Genomic DNA, 26,578 nt, shown 5'->3' with positions numbered 1-26,578 from the left:
AAATTTCACATTATTTATTTAAATTGTTTTTATATTGTTCAATTAATTATTTATTGAATTCTGGTGACTGGAGATTAAAGAAAGAAAGAACTTGCATTTATATAGTGCCCTTCATATCCTCAGTACATTCTAAAGCACTTCACAGACAATGAGTCATTTTTGAAATGTAGTTACTGTTGATCTCTCGGTAAATCCAGCTACCAACTTGCATACAGCAAGGTCCTACTAATAGCAATGACATAAATGACCAGATAATCTGTTTTTGATGGCATTGATTGAGGGTTAAATGTTGGTCAGGACATCAAGAGAACACCCCTGCTTTTCTTCAAAGAGTGCCCTGATGTCCACCTGAAGAGACATACAGGACTCCTCGGTTTAACAGTGCATCTAAAAAAGCAGTACTTCCAACAATGCAGCACAGCATGAGGACACAAAGTGTTATGTGCTGGAGTTCTGGAGTGGGTCAGGAACCCAGGAGCCTCTGATTCACCAAGCCTAGAACCAGGTACAGGGATATGTGCCATGCTTAGTGCCTTATGTTATAAAAAAGTGTTCAACCCGCATTTAATAAGATGTTAAAGGATGGTTTTCAATAAAGGCAGGTATGCTCTAGGTACAAATTATATTTCACCATAACAACCAAGAGATTAGCTTGTAGGTATCTAATGTTAATTATGTTCTATAACCAGCATCAGGAAGCATCCAAAAGCACTCTGGGTGAGGATCTCTCTTTCTGTTCTTCATTTCTCTGTCCGCCCCAATTGGTGGCTCTGTCCCCGATTTCTCTCTCCTGATAGTCTCATTGTTTTCCCCCAATCTCTGTCTCTGTCCCACAATCTTTTTTTCACTATCCTGCAGTCTCACTCTCTGTCCCCCCAATCTTTCTGACTGTTCCACATCTTTGACCCCTGGGCTGGAATTTTATGCTTCCCCTAACCCCTGGGAGTGAGCTTGGAGGCAGTAGGGGGAGTGCAGAATTGGGTGGGATGGTGCAGCTGTCACCCACCCGCCTCTGCTGGTGTTTTACCAGAGGCAGGTGAGGTGGTGGGAGGCCCACTCGCCCTTAGGCTAACTGAAGCCCTTACGGACTACAGAGGGATCTGGGTGTCCTTATACATGAAACACACAAAGTTAGCATTCAAGTACAGCAAGTAATTAGGAAGGCAAATGGAATATTGCTCTTTATTGCAAGGGGAATGGAATACAATAGTAGGGAAGTCTTGCTACAACTATACAGTGCATTGGTGAGAACACACCTAGAGTTTTGGTCTCCTTACTTAAGGAGGGATACAGTTACATTGGAGGCAGTTCAGAGAGGGTTCACTGCGTTGATTCCTGGGATGAAGGGGTTGTCTTATGAGGAAAGGTTGAGCAGGTTGCGCCTATACTTAATGGGATTTTAGAAGAATGAGAGGTGATCTTCGTGAAATATATAGGATTTTGAGGGGGCTTGGCAGGGTAGATGCTGAGATGTTGTCTCCCCTTGTGGGGGAATCTAGAACTAGGGGCATAGTTTCAGAATAAGGGGTCTCCCATTTAAGATGGAGATTAGGAGGAATTTCTTCTCTGAGGGCCATAAATCTTTAGAATTCTCTACCCCAGAGAGCAGTGGAGGTTGTGTCATTGAATATATTCAAGGTTGAGATAGACAGTTTTGTGAATTATAGGAGAGTCAAGGTTTATGAGGAGCAGACAGGTAAATGGAGTTGAGGCCAAAATAGATCAGCCATGGCCTACTGCCACCCCTATTTCTGATGTTCTTATGTGGTGGAAAACCAACATGATCACTCCCAATTCCATGTTTTACCAAGGCACATTCCGAGGCTAGCAGGAAACTCCCATGGAACTGTTGGGTCAGTTATTTACATATCCATTAATTCAGTCTTTAACCCTGAATTCTGACTTTAACAGCCAGTGCAAGGGTTTCCCAAGCCGAGTGGAATTCACAAGGGCCAACAAGGCAAGAAGAACGGCAATTGGGGATGGGTGATAAATGCTGGCTTTGCCAGTGGCACCCACATCCCATGAAAGAATATAAGAACAGCGGGGAGTCATTGATCAATGAAACTGACAGGCTGGAAAGCCTTTAAAGAGTGAAACTGCGTAACTGCTTTCCTGCTAATGGGAAAGGCTTGCACTTACAGCATTTGTTCTGAGAGCCTGATTTCACTGCCTCAAAGTTGATTTCCAACTTTTTGGAAGTCATTTCCCCTACCTTGGACTTTACTTACCTTGATCTGATCTTCCCTACTGTCAGCTATCACTGCAGCATGGGAGTAACTTATGCAGCTACAGCATGGACCTCTGTCTGATGAGGGACAAGAGGAAAATCCATACCAACACTGGCAGCAGCAGGAGCAACAACAACTGCAGCAGCAGCAGCTGCCTTCTCTGCAGCCACAAGCTGTTCCATAGGACAGAGGGGATAGACACAGAGCTCCAGCTCACAAGAGGTGATACCCCCAGCACAGGGTGTACAGACAGAGGATCAGCTTCTTCAACGGTGCAACAGTGCCTCAGGAGGCTCAGACTTTCACAGCAAGTCATTGCTGACATCTGCAGCCTCCTGGTGCTTGACCTCTTTCTAAAAGGGCAAGGCGGGTACACATTGCCAATGGCCATTAGGTCACCTCAGCCCTGAATTTCTTTGCCTTCAGCTTCTTTCAGGGATCTGCTGGTGCTATCTGCATGATTTCACAATCTGTTGCCCACAAGTGTATCTCCTAGATGACCAATGCCATATTTGCCAAGGCCATCACTTATGTCCGCTTTGCCATGGATGAGGCCAATCAGACACAGAGGGTTCTTGTATTTGCTGCAGTGGCTGGATCCCCATCAGGGAGTCATTGACTGTAGCAATCAAGGCACCCTCAGATCAGTCTGGGGTATTTATCAATCGGAAAGGATTCCACGCCCTTATTGTACAGCTCATATGTGACCACTGGAAGATTATCATGCATGTCTGTGCAAAATATCCTGGAAGCTGTCATGATTCATCGTTCTGTGACAGTCACATCTCCCACAAGTTTTCGCCCCTCCAAAAAGCCTGAGTAGGTGGCTCCTTGGAGATAAGGGCTACCCTCTCATAATCCCTGTGAAGAGCCCTGCCACTGAGTCAGAGGAGAGGTACAACAACAGCCATATAACAAGGGCGATTACTGAGCAAACCATTGGGTTGCTGAAAGTGAGGTTTAGCCGAGTTTGTTATAAAATATGAAACAGAAACTATAGGCTGTTGAACTTAAAGGCTTCTTCTGTATTCTGTCTTAGTTTCACTTTCCCTTTGCTAGCATGTGTGTTCTACAGCAGCCTCTAGAGTACACAACACACAATGTAATTGCAACTTCAACACACTATAATACTACAGGAGTGCCTTTCAATATGCACCAGTATGGTGGTGCTGTGCCTTGCACAACATCGCACTGCAGAGACGACTGGAGCTACAGGAAGAGGAAGATGCAGAGCACTCAGCATCCTCCAAGGAGGAGGAGGAGGATCCTGTTTTGGCCAAGGTGCTTGAATGCCAGAGAAGCCCGCAATGGCTTCAGACAGGCAAGCTTCAGATAATCTGAGCGTGTGAGATTCTGTGACAGTGCAATCATAAACCCTCTGCCCATCCCACTTCCAACGCAACAGAAATCACTTCCACAGTCAAAAATCCAACTATCATATTCACATTCTTTGTTTGTCTTCCAACCTGGGCATATCATTCTTCTGAAGGCTACTGTCCATTTGGAATTCAGGATACAACAAAGTAGATGGCTAGAAGAATGAAGAGTTCAAATAATGTGGGCTGAATTTTACAGCCCCCCGCCCGACGCCAGAGGTTGTGGCGGGGGGTTGGGGGGGGGTGGGCGGCGGAATACGCCTCTGGCAGGGGCCTGCCATGGGCCTCGATGCTGGGAAGGCCCAGCTGATATGGCTGGCAGCGGTGAGGCTTCGTGGCGGTCCCCCTCCCCCGCCGCTCGGCGACGGGAGAAAAATTTTAATATTTAAACTTATTTAAATACATGAATTAATTACTTACCCGCTCCTGCTGTTCATTCCGGAGCAATATTGCTGCCGAGGGCCAGCACTCCCTTGCCTTCAGATACCCGTCCAGGGATCTGAGGCGGGACACTGTTGGGGATGGGGAGTGGGGTCAGATTAATTTCATTGGTCTAGGGGGTAGTGGGAAGGGGTAAAGTTTAAAGTTTAAAGCTGGGGAGGGGGAAGGTCGCCAGCACAAAGTAAGTGTTTTGGGGGGTGGGGAGAGGGCAGGTAATTACTTCGATGCTTATTGGGGAGTGGGTGGGAGAGGGTCAGGATCACTATACTCAATATTTTACAATGGCTATTCTTTTAAATAAGTAAATTTAAAAGGCTCGTAGCCCTTTAAAAATTGTGCTGTGCCTGTGCAATGGTGCCTGATACCATTGCTGGGGACAGACCGCCCGCCCCCTCCACGTCATCGGGGTGGGCAGTCCGCCCTGGCCATTTAATTGAGCCGCCGCGCTGAATATCGCAGCAGCTCCGCGAAGTGCGGTCCGCATTGTTTGCGTTCGCCATTGAACAGCTCAGTGTTTGATTCATTTAAATGAACATACACGCAATGATGTGAACATTGTTATACAGGCCCAGGTGAATTCCCTTGTGTAACTAATAAGTCTTTCTCATCTGCTTCTCATTATTCCTATGTGGTACAACCCCTGTGCCTTCAACAGACTTAGAGGCAGGCTGCATGTTCCCCTACCCTGACAGTTGAAGTACCTGTGGCAGACATCCTCTAGGTTGGGAGCCTGTGAGGGCCCCGCCAAAGACTGTCCCTCCTGTACCTTTGAAGGGGCAGACCCGGTCGTAAGTACATAAGAAATAGGAGCAGTAGTAGACCATATGGCATCCTCGAGCCTGCACCACCATTTAATATGATCATGCCTAATCCTCAGCCTCAACTCCACTTTCCCGCCCGCTCCCCATATCCCTTGAGTCCCTGAGAGATCAAAGATTTCTCTATCTCAACCTTAAATATATTCAACAATATTCACAACCCTCAAGTAGAGAATTCCAAAGATTCACAACCCTTTGAGTAAATAAATTTCTCCTCATCTCAGTTCTCAATGATTGTCCCCTTATCCTGAGACTGTGCCCCCATGTCCTGGATTCCCCAGCCAAGGGAAACAACCTCTCAGTGTCTATCCTGTGAAGCCCATTCAGAATCTTGCATGTTTCAATGAAATCACCTCTCAAGCTGCACTCCAGAGAGTATAGGCTCAATTTACTCAGCCTCATGTCTTAGGACAACCCTCTCATCCCGGGAACTAATCTACAGAACCTTCACTGTATCGCCTCCAAAGCAAGTATATCCTTCCTTAAATATGGAAACCAAAACTGCACACAGAATTGCAGGTGTGGTCTCGCCGAAAGCCTTGTACAAGTGTAGCAAGACTTCCTTATTCTTGTGCTCCAGTCTCCCTGCAATAAAGGTCAACATGCCATTTGCCTTCCGAATTGCTTGCTGTACCTGCATGCTAACTTTCTGTGTTCCTTGTAAGAGTACACCCAAGTCTCTCTGAACATCAACATTTACAAGTTTCACACCTTTAAAAAAAAATTCTGCTTTTCTATTCCTACTACCAAAGTGAACACTTCCCCACATTATACTCCATCTGCTGATATGCTGGTCACTCACTTAGCCTGCCTATATCTCTTTGCAGCCTCTTTGTATTCTTCTCTTGGCTTGCACTCCCACCAAGCTTTGTATCGTTAGCAAACTTGGATACGTTACTCTTGGTCCCTTCATCTAAGCCATTAACATAGATTATAAATAGCTGAGGCCCCAGCACTGATCCTTGCAGCACTCCACTGGTTACAGTCTGCCAACTTGAAAATGCCTATTTATTCCTACTCTCTGCTTCCTATCTGTTAACCATTGGGGCATGTGGGCTTCTGTCTTGGGGTGGTTGCGGGGTGGGTGCTTTGCGAGGCATTAGAAGAGTCCCACTTCCATGTGTCCTTTCTCCATCTTTGCTCTCATGGCCCCCCTGCACTTCCCTGCTAGCCAAGAGCTGGAGAGCACTTTGCTGCATTTCAGTAAGGAGTTGAGTCTCCAAGGTGAGGCTCTCGTCCATCCTTTGTAAATGGTAGTCAGTAGGTCATTGGTCTGAGCCAACATGCTCTTGGTAGCCTGCCACATCTGATTCTCCATGCAGGTGGCCACTCTTTCTATGAAGCTGGACATCAGTGTCATTACCTGAGATATCATGGCACTCATGCTAGAGATGGACTCATCAAACCTCTCTCCAATTGCGCACATAGCTTCTGGAAATACAGACTGAAGCACACACATTTCTTCTTGTTGCTCTAGAGGTTCCTTTTTCATTGGTGACCCCTGTGGCTCAACATCTACATCCATTTGAGCAGAGCTTGGCGTGTCCTGCAGCCTCCAACAGGGATTCTCCACTGCCATCATTGTCTCAAGCATCTGCTTCTGTTCACATGTGATGTGCTTCTCACCATGTTGCAATCTAACTATCTACTGCGGTACCCACTGAGGGCTGTATATCTGCGCTAGTGGAGAGTAAGCATGAGTCATATGACAGTATATCCTCAGAGTGCTCACTCCCTTCTGAGGACTTCTGTTGCTGCAGCTCCGCTGTCACCCTTGAAGGTCCTTTGGGAGATGAAAGACATGAATTATTGCTGGCAAGAGGAAAGGGTTCAAATTCTACATTGCACATATCATGACATTTCAGTTAATGGTGACATCAATTTAACATGAGTGACTGTTACATGCCAAGTGACAATGTGATATCTAATGCTGTCACCAGTGGTATGTGGGAGACCCTCATCTCCATCACCCACACCTATGGACTGTGACACCCTGCCAATCTCCAACGCCATTTCCTCTGCAGTAGTCAATATGGCTTTCACTGCAGGTCCACCCCCAGTTCTCTGCCTCTCCCTGGAGTTATGCAGACTCTTCTCAGGCAATGAAAGAAAGCAGAGAGATATAGTGTGAGAAGTGGAGAGGATGGAATGAGAAACTTTGTTAAGGGTGACTTGAGGGATGGATGCAAGATGTCAATAAGATGAGGGTGAGTGTTGGCTGTTCCGATGGGGATGTGAGGAGTTGGCTGGAGAAAGAAGAATGAGTGGAGCTTTGTGTGTGTGTTTGTTGGTCTGAGGAGTGCAGTGCAGGAGAATGCTGGGGAGGTCAGGGTGTGGGAGTTGGCACCTGAAAATGCTGGGCCCCTCACCTTCCCTGCTCTCATTAGGTCATCAAACCTCTTGCAACACTGTATCCAGCTGTGAGGGACCACAGTCCTGCTGCTCACTACTTTTATACCTCCTGTTTGGTTTGGGTGGTTGGCCTTTTCCTCCCATCTGCAGGAAACAGGGCTTCTCTCCTGGCCCTCACCCCTTCCAACATCATCTCCAGGGAAAAGTCAGAAACCTGGGGTGAGGGGTAGCCTTCCCACGTTACCCTGCCATCATTCTTCTTCCTGCAGCCTTCACAAAGGGTGTAGGATGCAACCATTCTGACCCTAGCTGGGGTCCCTGTAAGTAAAGATCCTTCCTTTGACAGGAACGGGTCATCATCATGCCTGCACCTAGAAGCTAAGTTGAACAGCCACAGCACACCCGTTACTTCAACGATCAGGTGCCTGACCCTCTGCCAGTTTCTCCACTGCAACTGGGTTAGTTCATATAAAATTCTGCCCAATGAATAAAGTATGTGCAGTCATCAAAATCCATCAATCGAAGAAAGAACCAATGGAATCAAATCACTCCAAATACTTTTTGAAAATCTTTTCAGCCACTATCCAGGTTTCTACAGTAGAAAATAAAAATTTAATATAATTTTTTTAAATTCAAAATTGACGAGAAATTGAGGTACGTATTGTAATGTTACATATGCCTGTAACAATGCTGTCAGAAACCTGGGCCTTTTTGAGAAGTCTGAACACTGAGTTAATGAATGTCCCAGATCTATCAGCTAAAGAAGCTAAACAGGACAGCATGCACTTGTGCCAACAATTTATAGAATTATTTTGATTAAGGGCAAAGAGTTACAGGCAACAATCCAACCCAATCATCCAAATGTTATGATAACTTTAAAGCAGCCAACCTGTGCCAAACAAGTGAAATGAGTGCAAATGATACTGATAACTATTAATTTACTTTCAAGATGCCAGTGATCAAAGAGAAGATATTTACACTGGAAACTACCAACCATGTTCAGAAAATATCTGCATGCATGGCAAATGTGAATATATTTACGCTCGCCGAGAGACGTCCTGTCTGTAAGTATCTGATTTTCTCTTTACCCCTTGTTATTATTATAATGGGATGTTGATCAGTGTGGTTTTCAAGTTCAGATCATTCTTTATTCTCGGAAAGATCCGAAATAAAAAAATCATAAATGGTGGCATAGAGTACAAAAGCAAGGAAGTTTTCAAACACTGGTCCGGCCTCAACTGGAGTATTGTATCCAATTCTGGGCACCAAAGTCAGTATGTAGATAGATTGGAGAAGCTGGGGTTGTTCTCCTTAGAGAACAGAAGGTTGAGAGGAGATTTAATAGAGGTGTTCAAAATCATGAGGGACAGAGAAGATAGAGAGAAACTGTTCCCATTGGCAGAAGGGTCGAAAACCAGAGGACACAGATTTAAAGTGATTGGCAAAAGAACTAAAGGCGACATGAGGAAAATCTTTTTTATGCAGCGAGTGGTTACAATCTGAAAAGGGTGGTGGAGGCAGATTGAACCATGGCTTTCAAAGGGTATTAAATAAGCACCTGAATGAGAAAACATTGCAGGACTACAGGCAGGGAAAAGACGGGGGAGTGGAGCTAGCTAAATTGCTCTTGCAGAGAGCTGGCACTGGCTCAATGGGCTGAATGGCCTCCTGCGCTGTACCCATTTTATTATTCTATAAGTGTAACAAGAAATAATCTTAGAAGTAAAGCATTTACTCTACAATGTCGGGAAAGCATGTTTTAAGACTAATTGATAATATTTAGATGTACCCACGAATCCATTTGTTTAGTAATTATCCTTTCTACTATAACCTGATTGTTTGCCAGTATCGTGCGAAACAATAATTTACTCACAAGAGTAATCAGTAGCAATGGAGTTCACAGTTAGCTGAGTATTGGTCTGTTGCCATAGTAGAATGTTCAAGTGTTACCTTTTATACAATTAGCAATAAATGGATTTGAGCTGCACAGATTGAATGCTAAATCAGTCTGTTTGTTCAAATTGATAAAGATCTTTTACTCTGATAAATGCAGTCTTTAAATGCCTTTTAAGTCTTTCCTTAGGGAATGATGTGCTCTGTTTACCATTTGTACAAAATTTAAACACATTTCTTCATATTGTGCTATAGATGGCAAACAAATGTAATGTCCTCCCTGCGTGTCGAAACAAAGCTTATAGTTTTATATTCCTTTGCTATGCAGTTCTCAAATATGCAAAGTTACTTTCAGAATTGAAGATCTGGCCATTGGCAGGGAAAAATCTGTACTGCACCATAGTACTGCAAGTGCATAACTGACCTGTACATGCAGCCTGCGGGTTTAGACCCAAAATAACAGGCTCAGTCTCAAATGATGCTACGAAGAACTCTTTAGCTTTTCCACAGGCACTGCTTTTCAGGTGGTGCAGTGAAACTCAAATTCTAGGAAGGTTTCACTGCCTCTGGAAGCAGTAAGGCAGGATCATACATCACTATTATTCACTCCAATTGTTCTCTTGCCATCACAAGCAGTCAAGTAGTATAAAGAGGGGCATGAAGCTGTTTGATGCTTGTTTAAAGATGATGCTGCCAATAATAATAAATTTTGAACTTAATTAAGCTTTCATCTTTTTGTTGAAGTTCCCAAGGATGTTTGTGTCAAGGGGTTGAATTCTTTTCATGTATCTAGTTCCCTGTTATAGTCCCAGTGGAGAGTAAACTTGGACTTCATTGAACAGACATATGTGTGAACAACACTAGCCAACAACTGTTAAGCTCTTATGGATTTGAAAATATCATCCACATATTTCACAAAATAACTTACTATAAAATTAACTAATCGTGTGTAAAGCATGGATTTTAGCCAACTCATTCACTCAATCCAGGAAGGTTAAGCATATAAAGACACGAGAAAATTTCATTCATGCAGCTCCACTCTCGTGGCACTATGCAGACATATGTCGATTCATCAGGGGCTGGAAGAGCTGTGGGCCATGCAGCATTCTTCTGTGATATCAATAGAGAACACTGCAGAGGTAGCAACCCATGAATTGATGTAAGTCTGCATGTTACGCAATCTCCCCCACTATGTTAATTTTGTGCTTGTTCGTCAGCTTATGTTAAAATGTAAAACTGGTTTAATAGCAATCTACTTCCGACATACCATGGTGAGAGATGCTTTAGATATTTTTCAGATATAAGGTGATGAGTAAGCACTAATTTAATATAAATCAGATAGAATTTATGTCACACAAGTAGGCAGCTTGCACATTGAAGGTGATCAATATTGGGCTATTTGTCTCATCGGCAGCAGCCCAAACCTAAGTTCCAGGATGGGGGTGGGAGCTTGCAATAGGAGGAGTGGGGGGAAACAAGAATGAGAATTTTAAAATCAAGTTGTTGCTTGACTGGGAGTCAATGTAGATCAGCGAGCACAGGGGTAATAGGTGTGTCATGTAGGGCCCCTACCTGCCAAACATGAGGTATATTAATTTCACCACATGAACATTACATTTCAAACTGTTGTTGAAGTGAAGAAGGGACTTGCTTTAAAAAATTGCCAGATCTTGGCTGGAAAGACGTTTGCATAGTATCAGGCAGTGTTTGAAAGGACAAAGCAGCCATTCCTTGACACATTCAACCCACAATGAATTTTTGATCACCAGACATTGAAGGTGGGGGAGCTCACATTCCAGGTTGACTGCTAAGATGGTCAAATACACAAACAGACATGGTCAAACCAGCTAGTCACATGACAAACCTGCTTGGCAACCTGAGATTTTTTGAATTGTACAAACAGTTTGAACTGAGAGTGTCTGTTTGCTCCTGGACTGAGAAGATCCCTCCTGTCACTCCCACCTCTTTCTCACAAGCCTCTGAATCCACTGAAGACACATGAACCCCAAGAGAGAAAAGTCTCCTGCAGCAAACAAGGTTTAAGAAGGGTACTGGGCCCCAACGAAAAGCAAGATCTACCTACAATCAAGGACTCTACAGTGAGCTCCAAGAACCGAAACAAAAACTCTTCAGATATTGCCTCAAACTTTTCCACTTTATTTTTCTTCTGCTGTTTTCTGTCTCTATTTGCATGTATGTATCGCGTATGCATGCTAGCGTGGGTGTGTTGTGTATCCATAGGCATTAACCGAATTACAGTTTAAGTTTAAAAAATTTCAACTTTTCTTCTTTAAACCGAAGAAAGCCTGTTTGTGCTGGTTTCTTTGCCTTATAATTGGAAAGTGGTGAACAAGGATTCACCAAGGGGGAGCTAAAAACATGGTGTGTTTAAAATTAAACCCTGTTACAGTAAGACCAGGTGATGGCTGAGAGGGAACCCTAGACACCTTTCTCACCTGGTTGTGACAGGTGAATGGGACTTAATGTGAGTTTAGACACAGACAACAGAGTTTTGGATGACTTTAAAGAGGGTAGAATGTGGGAGACCAGCCAGGGCTGCATTGGAATAGTTAAGTATAGAGTTAACAATGGCATGAATGAGGATTTCAGCAGCAGATAAGCTGAGTCGGGGCAGGAACAGAGTTAGGAAGGTACTAAAAATAGCACCGCCAGCCTGCATGGTGGTTCCCTGGCTCCATCCCGCCCACAGGCCATTTTACCAGAGGCGGGATTGGGGGTGTGGCAGGTAGCCAATTAAGCTCATTAAGGGCCACTTAAGACCAATTTAAGCAAGTCAACTGGGATTTTCCAGTCAGCCTCCAGGTTCCTGGAGGCAGCGGAGCCCAGTTTAGCTGCTTCACAGTGGCAGACCAGGGAGCCAGCATTCCCAGCAGGCCTAGAAGCCCTCCCTGCCTGCCTCGATACAGCAGCAACTGCAGGCTGCCCACCCCCTATAGTGGTGGCCCGGCTGTAAATGCCATTTTTTGTTTTGTTGGAGAGAAGGTGCCTCCACTTTGAAGTACCCTCTTTCTCACTTAACTGCAGTGACCTCCTGCTGCTGCTTTCAGGATGGAAGGCCTCTGGCTGTCCAGCTTTGGAAGCCCACCCTCCACCCTTTGTTGGACGGTGAGCCCGTTCTCTGGCCATTAATAGGATGCTTTGAGGAATATCACAATGACTGACTGTTTCCCACACAATGCGAGCTTCTGACTCCCATTTGAGCCTCACGGCGGGGTTCAGAAGCCTGTGGGAAAAATCCAGCCCAAAGAAGTGTCAGTTGAAAGCCTGAACTGTTGACATTTTGAGGCAGAATGTTACATATCCTTGTAGGTACTTTTTCAACCTGAAGTCTGATCTTTGGGAGAGCATAAACCCACCAAATTAGCATGATACTTTTGATGTTCGTTGCCAGCAGCATTTAAATGAGGACCAAAGCCAAATTTGATGCGAATATCAGGTTGCCACTTGCCCATTTTGAATTTCCCCTCCAGTAAGATTAGTCTGATGCAACCTATCAGAATTGATTTAATAGAATTAATCTGGGTAAACAATATATGTAAAAACATGTTCTACTAAAAAAAGAAGGATCTTGCATTTGTGGCCCTGTAATTATGCACATGTTCTATCCAGACTTTGGCAGAACTCCCAAGGAAATAGCAACAGCCATTTACACTGTTTCCCTGGCTTCTCCAGGTCATTCGTTTGAATAACAAGTTTGAATCCCTCCAGTCAGGTTTCCACTCCTGCCACAGTACCAAAACAGCTCTTATCAAAGTCAAAAATGATATCCTCGTCTTTCTCAACCTGTCAGCAGCCTTTGACACTTGACCACGCCATCCTCCTCCAACACCTCTCTACTGTCATCCAGCTGGGTGGGACTGCTCTTGCCTGTTTCCATTCTTATCTAATAACAGCCAGAGAATCACTTGCGATGGCTTCTCTTCCTGCTCCTGCACTGTTATCTCTGGTGTCCCTCAAGAATCTCTCCATGGCCCCCTTCTTATTTCTCATCTACATGCAGCCCTTCAGCGACATCATCCAAAAGCACAGCGTTAGTTTTCAGATGTACACTGACAACACCGAGCTCTACCTGACTATCAGCTATCTCAGCTCCTCCACTGTCGTTAAGTTATCAGACTGCTGAATGAACAGAAATTTCTTCCATTTGAATGTTGGGAAGACTGAAGCCATTGTTTTTGGACACTGCTACAAACTCAGTTTCCTAGCTACCAATTCCATCCCTCTTCCTGGCAACAGTCTGAGATTAAGACAGTCTGTTCACAACCTTGGTGTCATATTTGACCCTGAGATGAGCTTCCAACCTCATTATCGCACTATCACCAAGACTGCCTATTTCCACCTCCGTAACATCGCCCGACTTCGCTCCTGGCTTAGCTCATCTGCTGCTGAAACCCTCATGCCTTTGTTACCTCTATACTTAACTATTCCAATGCACTCCTGGCTAGTCTCTCACATTCTACCCTCTGTAAACTTGAGGTCATCCAAAACTCTGCTGCCCATGTCTTAACTCACACCAGGTCACATTCACCTATTAGCCCTGTGCTCACTAACATACACTGCCTCCCGGCAAGCAATGCCTTGATTTTAAACTCTCATTCTTGTTTTCAAATCCTTCCATGGCCTGACCCCTCCCTTTCTCTGTAATCTTCTCCAGCCCCACAACCCTCTGAGATATCTGTACTCCTCCAATTCTGGCCTCTTGAGCATCTCTGATTTTAATCACTCCAACATTGAATTGCTGTGCCTTCAATTACCTAGACCCTGAGCCCTCCCTCCACCTCTCGGGATCTCTAGTTCACTTTCTTCCTTTAAGACACTCCTTAAAACCTAACTTGTTGACAAAGCTTTTGGTCGCCTGGCCGAATATCTCCTTATGTGGTTTGGTGTCATATTTTGTGTTATGATGCTCCTGTGAAGCTCTTTGGGACGTTTTATTAAATTAAAGGCACTATGTAAATCTAAGTTATTGCTGTGGGAGGACAGTAAAACTTCCCACGACATTTCAGGAGCAGAATGTCATATCATCCACAGATCACCCAAAACCTTTTACAACCAATAGGTTACATTCAAAGTGTAGTTGTTAGGCAGGCAAACATGGCGGCCAATTTTCACACAGTGATGTCCTGCAAACAACAAATGAATGAATGACTTGATAATCTGTTTTTGGTCATGTTCATTGAGGGAGGAATGTGGGCCAGGGTATCAGAAGAACTGCCTGAACAGTGCTATGGGGCTTTTACCCCCCACTCAAGCAGGCAGTTCAGGCCTCAGTTTACTATGTCGTAACAATGCAGCCTTCCCAAATGTCATCCACTTAAACCCACAATATTCTAACTGGACCAGTTCTATCAACAGAGCCAAGTTGATACAGTTCTTAATTCTGCTTTAAGCTTTACATCTGTCTTTCTAGCTCCTCTCAAAATCAATATGATAGTTTGCTTGAGCAAATTTTTCTGAATTGTGTTCAATGAACCATTTTTGTGATGGTCTTGGCTGGAGCTGAAATCCTTTGCGTCTAATCAGTTAACCACAGAATGATCAAGTGATAGCATAAATCTAATCTGTAATATGCTTGCATCAGCTAATTTGTCTGAGGAATTGTTGGAGAGTGGCCATTTGAAATTGACTGCTCTCTTTGCATCCTTACTCCTGCCTAATACTGCAGGATGCCACTACGAATTAAGACAAAGTTTGTGAACTGAAATTGTAGGTTTCAATTTGAGAAATTTTATTAACTGATTAAATAAAATTGTAACAAATGACTTGGATTCATTTAAGTCATAGGGTGAAATTGATAATTGAAGTGACTCTGGCTTAATTGAAGAGTCTTTTGAAAACCTTTTATTGTCTATGAAGGGAGAAAAATCATGTGCTTTTTGTAACAAGATAACTTCATGCACAAACGATGCAGTATTGTGTGTTGATATAATTTTAAGTCACCATGTGTGCAAATAAAATGTTTTTCCAAACATTCTCATGGAACCTTTACATCTTCCAAATTACTTTGTTATAATATTATTTACAGTTCTTTCACATATGATGCACCCATATTAATGGACCATTGTTCATACACCTTTCATTGTGACTGGCAATCACTGATGGTTGACTGTATTTCACTTCTGCAATTCCCTCAATTATGTAGGCAGAAAAGGCTAAACTTGCTTAATTGGTTTCTTTCCAAATGAACAATGTAATATATCTATTTGGGCTGATACAGTCTATTTATTAGTTGTGCCAAATTGGATACATATCAAAAATGGTTGTTCATTTTATGAGCTATACAGCAAGACTCACATTCAAATTATCCTGCTATGATGATAAAATACCAGGATATCCTAAACTTGCTTACAATTTTTTAGCCTTTAACATCACCACTAATAACCACCAGCACAATTCCTGTCACTAAAGCTATTGATGGTTCCAATGCAAAGTAATTTTACTCTCACTCAGTGGATAATAGCATGGAATGTCTATGCTGAGATTGAAGGGGCAGGTAAAGTGCTAAAACATGTGACAATGTACCTCCCTTTTTACAATTGTTTTCATACCATCAGCTGAATCATAGTGATAATTTCAACTCAACGGAAGCCTAGTTAAGATTCTTAGGTGTTGCTTTTTTCAAATATTCTTTCATGCCTTCGCATAAATCTGTGTATTTTGTGAAACCACTTTATTTGCAAGATCTTTGATATATTTCCTTTGTTGTCATGGCAGTAGTTTAGTTTAGACATACAGCACTGAAACAGGCCCTTCGGCCCACCGAGTCTGTGCCGACCATCAACCACCCATTTATACTAACCCTACACTAATCCCATATCCTTACCACATCCTCACCTGTCCCTATATTTCCCTACCACCTACCTATACTAGGGGCAATTTATAATGGCCAATTAACCTATCAAGCTGCAAGTCTTTGGCATGTGGGAGGAAACCGGAGCACCCGGAGGAAACCCACGCAGACACAGGGAGAACTTGCAAACTCCACACAGGCAGTACCCAGAATTGAACCCAGGTCGCTGGAGCTGTGAGGCTGCGGTGCTAACCACTGCGCCACTGTGCCGCCCAATGTAAATACATTTGGGAGAAATTCATTCTTCAAGTGCAAGGCAGTTTGTTTGGTTTCGGTCTCAGAGTTTCCTTTGGACTGGAGGAGACTCGGGGATTGTGTTTCCATTGACTGGTAATCCATTCCCTGGGGTTGTTGTCCTGCCATGTTATTGTAAAGAAATATCGAATAATCCAACTCCCTGCTCTTTCCCCATAGCCATGTAATTTTTTCAGGTATTTATCCAATTTCCTTTTGAAAGTTATTGTTAAATCTGCTTCTATCACCCTTTCAGGATCATAACAAACGGCTGCCTAAAATGTTTTCTCCTCATCTACACTCTGATTCTTTTGCCAGCTACCTTAAATCTGTGTCCCTGGTTATCAACCCATCTGCCAGTGGCAGCTGTTTCATTCTATGTACCCCATCAAAGCCCTTTGTAATTTTGAACACCTCTATTAAATCTCCCCTTGACCTACCCTACTCTAAACAGAACAATCCCGGCTTCTCTAATTTGAGCAGGATGGTGTATTGCTGACCAAATCCTCTTCAGCAGTAATCCAGAAGGGAGGAGTGAAACTTGTGGAGAGTCTGTGCAGTGGAGTATGTTCAGTGTAATTGTACCCCACATATTTTGTTGACGCTGTAGATCTGGTCGTGAAGCCACAACTACAACAAATGCAAAAGCATGGCATGTGATCCCAGCTGAAGGATTGCGCGGCCCCTTTAACTTCTGGACTGGCTGTTACAGAAACACAACAGTGCCCTGAGAAATGCTCAGGAGGAAACATTAAAATAGAATTTAAATGTTCATGCACTGGAAAGGAAATCTCTCTTTTGCAGGAATACCCCTCAAAAGATTAGAGCTTGGTAAAAGCCAATATAAACAGTGAAAAGAAAATGTAAAATTTATGTGTATTTTGAACGTCTGCAGTTAAAGATCCTACTGAAATAAAAAAAAATACATGTTCCACACAGAAGGGAACCAGTAACTGTTTCAGGAATGTCACAGGGTTGCTACCTATAGCCATTCATCACCATTCATGCAGCATCCTGTTTACAAGTCACAGATAAAACAGGGAAAAAAGTGGGACTTATAATTACTGTCATTTTTTGGTCAAAAAACTAAATCTGTTTAATATTTACACACTTTTTTTAATTTAACTAATAATTGTTGCACTGCCCTGACAATCTAGTGGACAGACACACTATCTTGTGTAACACTAGGGACCTATGTTCAGTTCTGCTATGCTCAGTTAGTTAACCTGAGCCAGGGCAGCAGTTGGGCACTGCAGTGACCTTTAATAGTTATGATGGAGGGAGGGGAAAAATTAGCCAGGGTCCCTGGCTCGAGTTTTTACTCCATAACTCCTAACAGAATGTGTGACTGTCAGGTGAGAACAGGATCAGCTTCAGCTATGATGCCCTCTGTGGAAGAATAGCCTCATCTTGTGGGCACATACATGAAGCATGATCACTTTGGTGTGATGCTGGAAGGCTGCTGGTGCCTGTGGAACTGTATTCCAACTGTCAGTCAGAGCTGGGAAAACTGGAAAGTAAGGTCGAAAACTGAAACAAAAACCTAAAATGTGTTGGGACTTATTATATGTTTAGATGCCAATGTAGTACCTGCCTATTTTGCTGTTGCAGCTGTGACTCTGGATACATTGGACAGCGCTGTGAAAACAGAGACTTCAGTATTCTATATGTTGTTCCAAGTGGGCAAAAGCTACACTATGTCTTAATTGCAGCAATAATTGGAGCTGTGCAGATTGCTATAATAGTTGCTGTGGTGATGTGTATAACAAGGTAAGTAGATTACATTAATAATGCAGCAAAAGAAATTTACAGGAGCTATTTTTGGAGCTATACATACATGGTTTTGAAAATATTCTTAGTTTTCCCGTTCATCCCTGCTCCTCCATGATTTGTTTTCCAGTATGTAATGGGAGGGGAGAGGGGAATTATTCCCTTCTGCCCAAAGCAGATGTGAAGTCAACAGAGTGGGCATACCTCCTCCCTGAAACTGGCTCGAGAGACCCAAGCCATCTTGCACATGGTGCTACATTGCCCATTTGCACTTTAAAAATGCAATCAATGTCCTACAATGGTGTAGGACCCCAATTTGCATATTTAAACAGCCTCTTGCCTCAAACAGATGCACCTGCCATTCACCCATTTACTGTCCACCAGAAAATGTAATCAGGCAGGCCTTGTGCATCTAAGAGGCAGCCGCGTTGCCCATGCTCCCCTCTTGATTTACATGTGTCAGCCACCCATTTTCAGCTGAGGTATGGGAGGGCAGAAGTTGAAAATCACCTCCAGTATTTGTCTTGTTATCCATATCATACTTACCTTTATTCCGGTGTCTAGGTTAGCACTGTTGCTGCAGCATTCTTGTGAGACCAAATATATCCTTCAGTTTCCATGCCCATGCCGATTATTGTGATTAATATAGATTTCACTGTGTGAATGTTCCACAGGTGCACAGGTATGTCGATATCTCCGTCACTGTTGTGCTAGTCCACCCTCTCGGATATGCATGAAAGCAGCTCATTCACCCATGGACTTTTGTCTCCCTCTCTGTGGAAAAACAGCAAATCTTCAGTTGTTCTTCACTGGATTGTGTAGCTGAGGTTGTGAACTCACCACCTGGAGAATTGCATTTATTCTCTTACATCCTTGGCACGGTGATGTACTAATCCAACCTCTCAACTACTAATTGGGCTTTAGACATATGAGCCTTCAAACTATTTTAGGAAAATCACACAAAGCTTCTCTGTTTTACATCATATTTAATTGGGTCACTTATCTGAGAAAGCTTAGGTAGTTCAGCAGGACAGGGCATTGCCCTTTCACAAATAAGACCTAGATATGAACCCAGCCCAGACTGAGTTTTACAAAACTCTCCTCTATTTTCTGGCTGTAAAGGTCCTACATGAAATTACTTTTAATAGTATCAATCCAGATTCTAATGAGTACAGGCCACTAAACTAGCTGTAATTTGGCACTGAATTGATTTTCTCAGAGGGGCCACCAGTGTGGATAGTTTTGGAATGGGAACTGTCACATTGATGCAGATAGGTGGCCCATCATTGGCACAGAATGGAGAGTGACCCTTATTCCACAACTGGCTGTGCTGCACCTTGAGCATGGCATCTTTGATGTTCACATGGGCAAACACCAAAATCTTTTTTAAAAAGCAAACAACAGAGATCTTACATTTATAAAACTCTGATTATTTTCATCATTTGGTTCACAGGAAATGTCCAAAAAATAACCGAGGTCGTCGACAGAAACAAAACCTAGGACATTTTAATGCGGACTGCACCACTTCATCAAGAATGGTCTAGTTTCATTCCTTTTATACTTTTTGCTTCATTTACCATGTCTCACCAATTGCTGAATTACAAATGATTTTTTTTTTCCTGAGAAGAGGAGATTTTTGTTTCAGAGGCTTTCTGGACCTTTACCAGCGTATGGATTACTGTGTCTGGTGGTACAACCAGGATACTCCCATTTGCGGTAAATAAGTAAGACAGTCTAATTGTAACTGACAGTTTCACCACCCCGCCAATAGGAGGGTTTCTTGGTTTCTAGAAAAAATTCAAACAGAAAAAAACACAAGTTAAGATGATGCCGCTGGTATCAAAATAATATACTAAGAAAGGGACATTTTTGTACTTCACAAGCAGAATTTGCTCTTTATTTATGCCACTAACATATGTTGTGTAATGACCTTGCCACAATGTTCATGATAAATTACAAATGACACTCGAAAGGCAGAGAAATACTTGAAGAGGTTTAAACAAGGGATCAACAGAACATGCTAAAGACAAGACTATAAAAGCAAAGGGAAAAATGTTTACAACTGACTTTCCTTACAAGAAATGAAGGTTTTTTAAAAAAATTATTAGGAAATAATACCTTTTCAAACACTATTTGCATGATTTGTGGAACTGTGTACTGTGATTAGTTTAAAATTCAAAGCTGTTTGGATTGAGTATGTGGTGGACATCTGAGCACTACCATTCTAATAACTCTGACACTACAGCTATATTTAGCTATATTTGACTCCCCTTGGTGTAAATTTAGTAACACATAAATGTAACTGGTGGTGCTTGTGGTGTGTGCCACACAAAAAATGGATTTGTCTTTGTAGAACAAGACTTTAGTTGATCATTTGGTGTATTTACTGAGATTCAAATGGTTTTAAAAGTTGAATTGATACTCTGTTATGAGTCACCATCACGCTGTGATAAAATGCACTGTAATTACTAAAACATGTGTTGTACTTGAAATTACTTTGATAATGGTACTAAAATTACAACAGTGTCACCTACTGGGCCTGTGTGTTATGGATTGTGGTTTAACAAAGTTTCATGGTTCTGTCACTGCAGTGACAAGGGTGTGATCTGTCTGTAAAACAGCTACTGCATTATCCCAGAACTCAAAATTAAATGGTGCCATCTTATCTCATAATTCAGTTCTCAGCTAATCTGTCAAAATTCTGTAAGGACTATTTTGTTTCAACTTCTTAGCAGATTACCAATTTTCAAATATTTAATACAAATGCTGAAATTCAATTCAATGAAATTGTAAACATAGAAAGTAACTTAATCCATGGCCGAGAAGTATTGCAATAAATATCATTCCTCTTTTTAAAAAGAATGAAAACACTGGTTCATGGAGAGACAATAAATTTTATTGCGCTCTACTGTAAAACCTTCTCTCTTTAAAACCAGGTCATGATCCGTCTCGGCCTCCTCCTGAAGTCTCCAGCATCATAAATGCCAGACTTCAGCCAATTCAATTCACTCCGCGTGATTATCAAGAAACGACTGAAGGCACTGGATACTGCAAAGGCTATGGGCCCTGACAATATTCCGGCAATAGTACTGAAGACCTGTGCTCCAGAACTTGTCGCGCCCCGAGCCAAGCTGTTCCAGTACAGCTTCAACACTGGTATCTACCGGCAATGTGGAAAATTGCCCAAGTATGTCCTGTACACAAAAAGCAGGACAAGTCCAACCCGGCCAATTACCACCCCATCAGTCTACTCTCAAAGTGATGGAATGTGTCATCAATAGTGCCATCAAGCGGCACTTGCTTAACCATAAGCTGCTCAGTGAAGTTCAGTTTGGGTTCCGCCAGGGCCACTCAGCTCATGACCTCATTATAGTCTTAGTTCAAACATAGACAAAAGAGCTGAACTCAAGAGGTGAGGTGAGAGTGACTGCCCTTGACATCAAGGCAGCATTTGACCGAGTATGGCATCAAGTAGCCCTGGAAAAACTGAAGTCAATGGGGAATCAGGGGGAAAACTCTCCACTGGTTGGAGTCAGACCTAATGCAAAGGAAGATGGTTGTGGTTGTTTGAGGTCAATAATCTGAGCTCCAGGACATCACTGCAGGAGATCCTCAGGGTAGTGTCCTAGGCCCAACCATCTTCAGCTGCTTCATCAATGACCTTCCTTCAGTCATAAGGTCAGAAGTGGGGATGTTCGCTAATGATTGCACAATGTTCAGCACCATTCACGATTCCTCAGATACTGAAGCAGTCCGTGTAGAAATGCAGCAAGACCTGGACAATATCCAGGCTTGGGCTGATAAGTGGCAAGTAACATTCACGCCACACAAGTGCCAGGCAATGACCATCTGCAACAAGAGAGAATCTAACCATCTCCCCTTGACATTCAATGGCATTACCATCCCTGAATCCTCCAGTATCAACATCCTGGGGGCTACCATTGACCAGAAACTGAACTGGAGTAGCTATATAAATACCGTGGCTACAAGAGCAGGTCAGAGGCTCGGAATCCTGCGGCGAGTAACTCACCTCCTGACTCCCCAAAGCCTGCCTACCATCTACAAGGCACAAGTCAGGAGTGTAATGGAACACTCTCCACTTGCCTGGATGGGTGCAGCCCCAACTACACTCAAGAAGCTCGACACCATCCAGGACAAAGAAGCCTACTTGATTGGAACCCCATCTACAAACATTCACTCACTCCATCACCGACGCACAGTGGAAGCAGTGTGTACCATCTACAAGATGCACTGCAGCAACGCACCAAGGCTCCTTAGACAGCACCTTCCAAACCCGTGACCTCTACCAACTAGAAGGACAAGGGCAGCAAATGCATGGGAACATCACCACCTGCAAGTTCCCCGGCAAGACACATCATCCTGACTTGATACCAGTGTTGTAGCTGTACTGGAACAGCTTGGCTCGGGACGAGACAAGTTCTGGAGCCCAGGTCTTCAGTAATATTGCTGGGTCAAAATCTTGGAGCTCCCTTCCGAACAGCACTGTTTATTTTCCTACCTGACATGGACTGCAGCGGTTCAAGAAGGCAGCTCACCACCACCCTCTCAAGGGCAATTAGGGATGGGCAATAAATGCTGGCCTGGCCAGCGATGCCCACATCCCATGAATGAATTTTTAAAAAATGACATTTAGTGGTTCCTTCAAGTATACATCAATGAAGTAAAACTGAAGGACCAACATTAGAGATATTTCACCAGAAGTGAAATACTATCAACATTTTGTCTTAAAATTGGCAAATAAATAATGCCTTGCATTTTAAATGAGCATCTTTTCATGCTGCATAACAGTGAAACTAACAAGTACCATAAATTAGTGTCAGCCATGACTCAGTGATAACACTCACCTCCAAGTCAGCAAGTTCCACTCTACAGACTTGAGCATATAATTTGGACTGCAGGAGTACTGCACTAGCAGAAGTGTCAATTGATGGCCCTGTCTGCCCTCTCAGGTGGCTGAATGAGATGCCATGGTATTATTTGAAGACGAGCAGGGGAGATCCCTAACTAGCCCCCCTCCACCCCCCACCCCCGGTGTCATGGCGTGTCCTGGCCAATATTTGTCCCTCAGCCAACATCACTAAAACAGATTATCTGGTCATTTGTTTCACTGCTGTTTGTGGGAGTTTGCTGTGTGTAAACTGGCTGCTACATTACAACAGTGACTAGACTTCAAAAGTACTTCAGTGGCTGTAAAATGCTTTGGGATGTCCTGAGGTTGTGAAAAGTTGTTCAAGTCTTTTTTTTCCTTTCATTTCTTTCTATCTGCTTCTTTGCATTTATAAAGTTTTAATTTACAATTAAGGTAATGACAGTTGATTTATATTGTAAAGCGTAAAATAATCAGAGATACACCTTCATTGGTTGTTTTTCTGTTTGTGATTTTCATAATGCTGTCCTCTATAGCTTTAAGTATTTCATTCATAGAAGGCAATATTTTAACAAAGACACATGGAATAATGTACAATATTGAGACACTTTTTTGCCCTACAAATGCAAAGTTTTCTTATTTGAATTTAAGTTCTACCTGTCAAATCAAAAATAGTACATTTCTACAATATATTCATGTCGCAAACAATGCATCAAAGACACTTTGCCATAGGGAAGTATTACCAATATCCATAAACTATTTTTATTAAACATAATACTCTGCAGTACAAATGTTTAGTGACCAGTCACAGTTAATCCCTAGTGTTACGGAAAACAATAACTTGCATTCAAACACCTTTGACATGGAAAGTGTCCCAAGGACAGGGAAGGAAAATAGTTTGAAATTACAGCATAATGCTGAAAATGGTTGGCAATTTCAGTGCTCAGTTCTTCTGGATTGTAGATTTGCTTCTCAATTTTAAGCACAGAATTTGATTTTCTCCTTAGTAGTTTATAGTAGCTGATCTTCTGCCAGTGTATCATTTCATTGGCCTACTTAATTTTTATGTATTTTAAATAATCCTATCTTCATGGAATCTCCATCTTTAAAGTTTTCAGCTAGTTTTGACAACTCTAGTCACCAGGGGTAAAAATATATTGATTACACCAGGTCAAGAATGGAAGGAATGACAATCTCTGAAGGATTCTCCTCCGCTTTCATCTAAAATTCTTCTTAGCTGAGGCCTTCAGTTGGGGATCCAACTGATTTTTGAAGCACTTTGCCCCTTATACGGGTCCCTCTCGTGTTGTAGTGGGATGTTGTTGCAGCACCACCAGAGTTCCCTCACTTGCACTGTTCGGCTTCCTCTTGATAGCATGAATCTTGCCGAGATTCCACTACAATAGGCCTGGGCCCAGGAAATTGGGCCAGAAATGCTGGGGCAGTTGGAAGTCCACCTCAAAGAGGAGTAATTGATTGCTGAATGATTATTCCTTGTCGAGAAATTAGCCTCTCAAAATAAATGGGCAGTTGTTTGCTCTGAATATCCTTGGGTCAGCACCATTAGACACACGAAAAGTTTCCTAATGGTGTGGGCACCCTCCTAATACATGTAAGTGTCTCTGACCCCAGAAGTAGGACAGGGTCAGGCTGCAACAAGTGGCCTGAATGGTTATTCCGCCTTACCCCAGATCTACACCCGAAAGAGCTCCCAACGAAATTCACTGGCACTTCATTTTTGATTGGATTTTTAAACAGCTAATCATATAATGCCAATCCCAGTAAAATAACTTAATTTATAAAGCCATCATTAGCAACAATGAGCTAATCTTATTAGGGTTTGCTTTTAACAATATTCTGAGACATTTCAGAATAAAGTTTGATTATGTTTCAAAATACAACTAAGTTGTCAGATCTCTCCCAACATTTCTATCCCAGAATAAAAAGTAAATGCCATTTTGGACGTTAATTGAAAAAAAATTATAAATTCAAAGCCTTGAAATTAGTACTTGGGAACACAATCATGCAATTGCTTAACTTGTTAAATAATAGTCTGCCATCTTCTATACTCACGTCGTGTGTCAGGCCCAATATAATTTTGTGTGCAGTTGTGAAGTGTTTCTGAGTGGGCAACAATCCAAAAGAAACGACGTAACTCAGGAGACTACTGAGTGCACTGAGGCTGTCAGGTGTCCAGGGGAACATCGCATACTGGTTTGCGTTCACATGGAGCGCGGTATAAATTCAGCCTAAAATGCCTCCTAGTGACAAACTGAAATGTGTGGGCATCTACTGAGGACTGGCCATGTCTCAACTGTGATGCTATTCATGGTTTTTCACCTGCCTCCCACGTGAAGGGTATTCTCGTGCATGAGATATTGGATGGTTGCTGGTACCGTGGTACCATATTCTGGCATCTGTCACTGCCTTCAGGATAGGAGGGGAGCATAGAATTAATTGAATTTACATAAATTTGCATAAAATTTTCAACAATTTTTCCCTGTATTTAATTTCCAATAATCTGAAATAAAACAGATGAGAACTAATTGTTTCAGATTTCTTCAGATCCTGATCCAAGCAGAAAGCACATTGCAAAAGTCCTATTACTTCCCCCTCTAATTCCTAAAAATATAACTTTGAACCTGCTATTTACATGTTTCATTCTAGGTGCAGAAAATTTCTATAACTTGCTTTCCCACAGTGCCATATTTACCCTACTTAATTATAAATTCTATTTACTCTGCAGATTTTTTCCCCCAAAAGTAATTTGCAATTCAGATCATTTCTAAAGAACTCTGTGCTAAAACTGACATATTCTAAACAGTAGTGTAAATTTGTAGTGATTGTCAATAGATTTCAATTGCAGCTAGGTGGGCCAATGGAAGAGGATATGATGGGTACTAGACAAAGAGAAACTTGCATGGATCCTAATTATTTTATTCATTTGTTCATATAAACCATTAACAATTCTGTATGTCATCACTTTCTCTGGATTTTTAAAGAAAAGGGTTGAACCAGGGATTTTGAGAATGATAAGTGACAATGGGCAGAGAGTTTTCTTAGAGTGGTTTCATAAATCCTTATCATGTAACACTGTGCGGGGATATTTTCCCCATTGTTCCCTCCCATCCGGTCCCCCCCCACCCCCAACCTGCCTCTAAACCTGAAAAGACATGGCAAAGTTACTTTCCTTAATATTTTAATTACGTATGCAAATTTAAAAAAATTCAGCTTTAAAACCATGAAAATTGTTATAAACACAATACAGAAAGAAGCGTGTTTGTGCATTATTAAAATAGCAGTTTTGATTTCTGATGTGTGTATATCTGTGTTTGTTAAAACTCTGCCTAACAACACCTTGTTCTATAAACTTATAGTGATGACCAAAATAAAAAGGCAGCTATGTACTGCAGTTAAAAGAGCTGTAAGATGAGATTTCAGATTTTACTGATGGAGGACAGCTGTTCGATCACCAGGGTGAGAGTCAAAAGGTATTTTCCACACTCAGGGTTAGAATCCATCTTCGTGCACCCAAGTATTCAAATAATTCAAGATGGATGCATGACAGCCGTAAAACATGGGTGGCTTCCAGAAGTAGGTGGAGTCACACACTGCCCTTTTTAATCTTGGATCATCTGTGAGAATGGCTGGTTGATGTATCGCTGCCAGCACAGTGTGGAACACAGCATTGGTTGTGGCCCCTC

At 42.5% G+C, this 26,578-nt stretch overlaps 1 protein-coding gene across 1 annotated transcript in view; it reads left to right on the top strand.

Annotated features, from left to right (window-relative positions):
• The window catches only part of LOC137347569 (tomoregulin-1-like), a 319,329-nt gene extending 292,892 nt beyond the window's left edge, over nucleotides 1-26,437 (top strand). Inside the window, exons 8-10 of the mRNA XM_068012070.1 lie at nucleotides 8,168-8,282; nucleotides 17,828-17,986; nucleotides 19,440-26,437. Of these exons, the coding sequence (XP_067868171.1) occupies nucleotides 8,168-8,282; nucleotides 17,828-17,986; nucleotides 19,440-19,530 (365 nt within the window). The 3' untranslated portion in view covers nucleotides 19,531-26,437. The remainder of the gene's footprint in view (nucleotides 1-8,167; nucleotides 8,283-17,827; nucleotides 17,987-19,439) is intronic.
• Nucleotides 26,438-26,578: the final 141 nt, after the last annotated feature.

This window comes from Heterodontus francisci, chromosome 2, assembly GCF_036365525.1.
Source record: "Heterodontus francisci isolate sHetFra1 chromosome 2, sHetFra1.hap1, whole genome shotgun sequence".
In the NCBI taxonomy this organism is placed as follows: Eukaryota; Metazoa; Chordata; class Chondrichthyes; order Heterodontiformes; family Heterodontidae; genus Heterodontus; species Heterodontus francisci.
The sequence above is the reverse complement of the archived record's forward strand: the minus strand, read 5'-3'. Positions and strand labels throughout refer to the sequence as shown.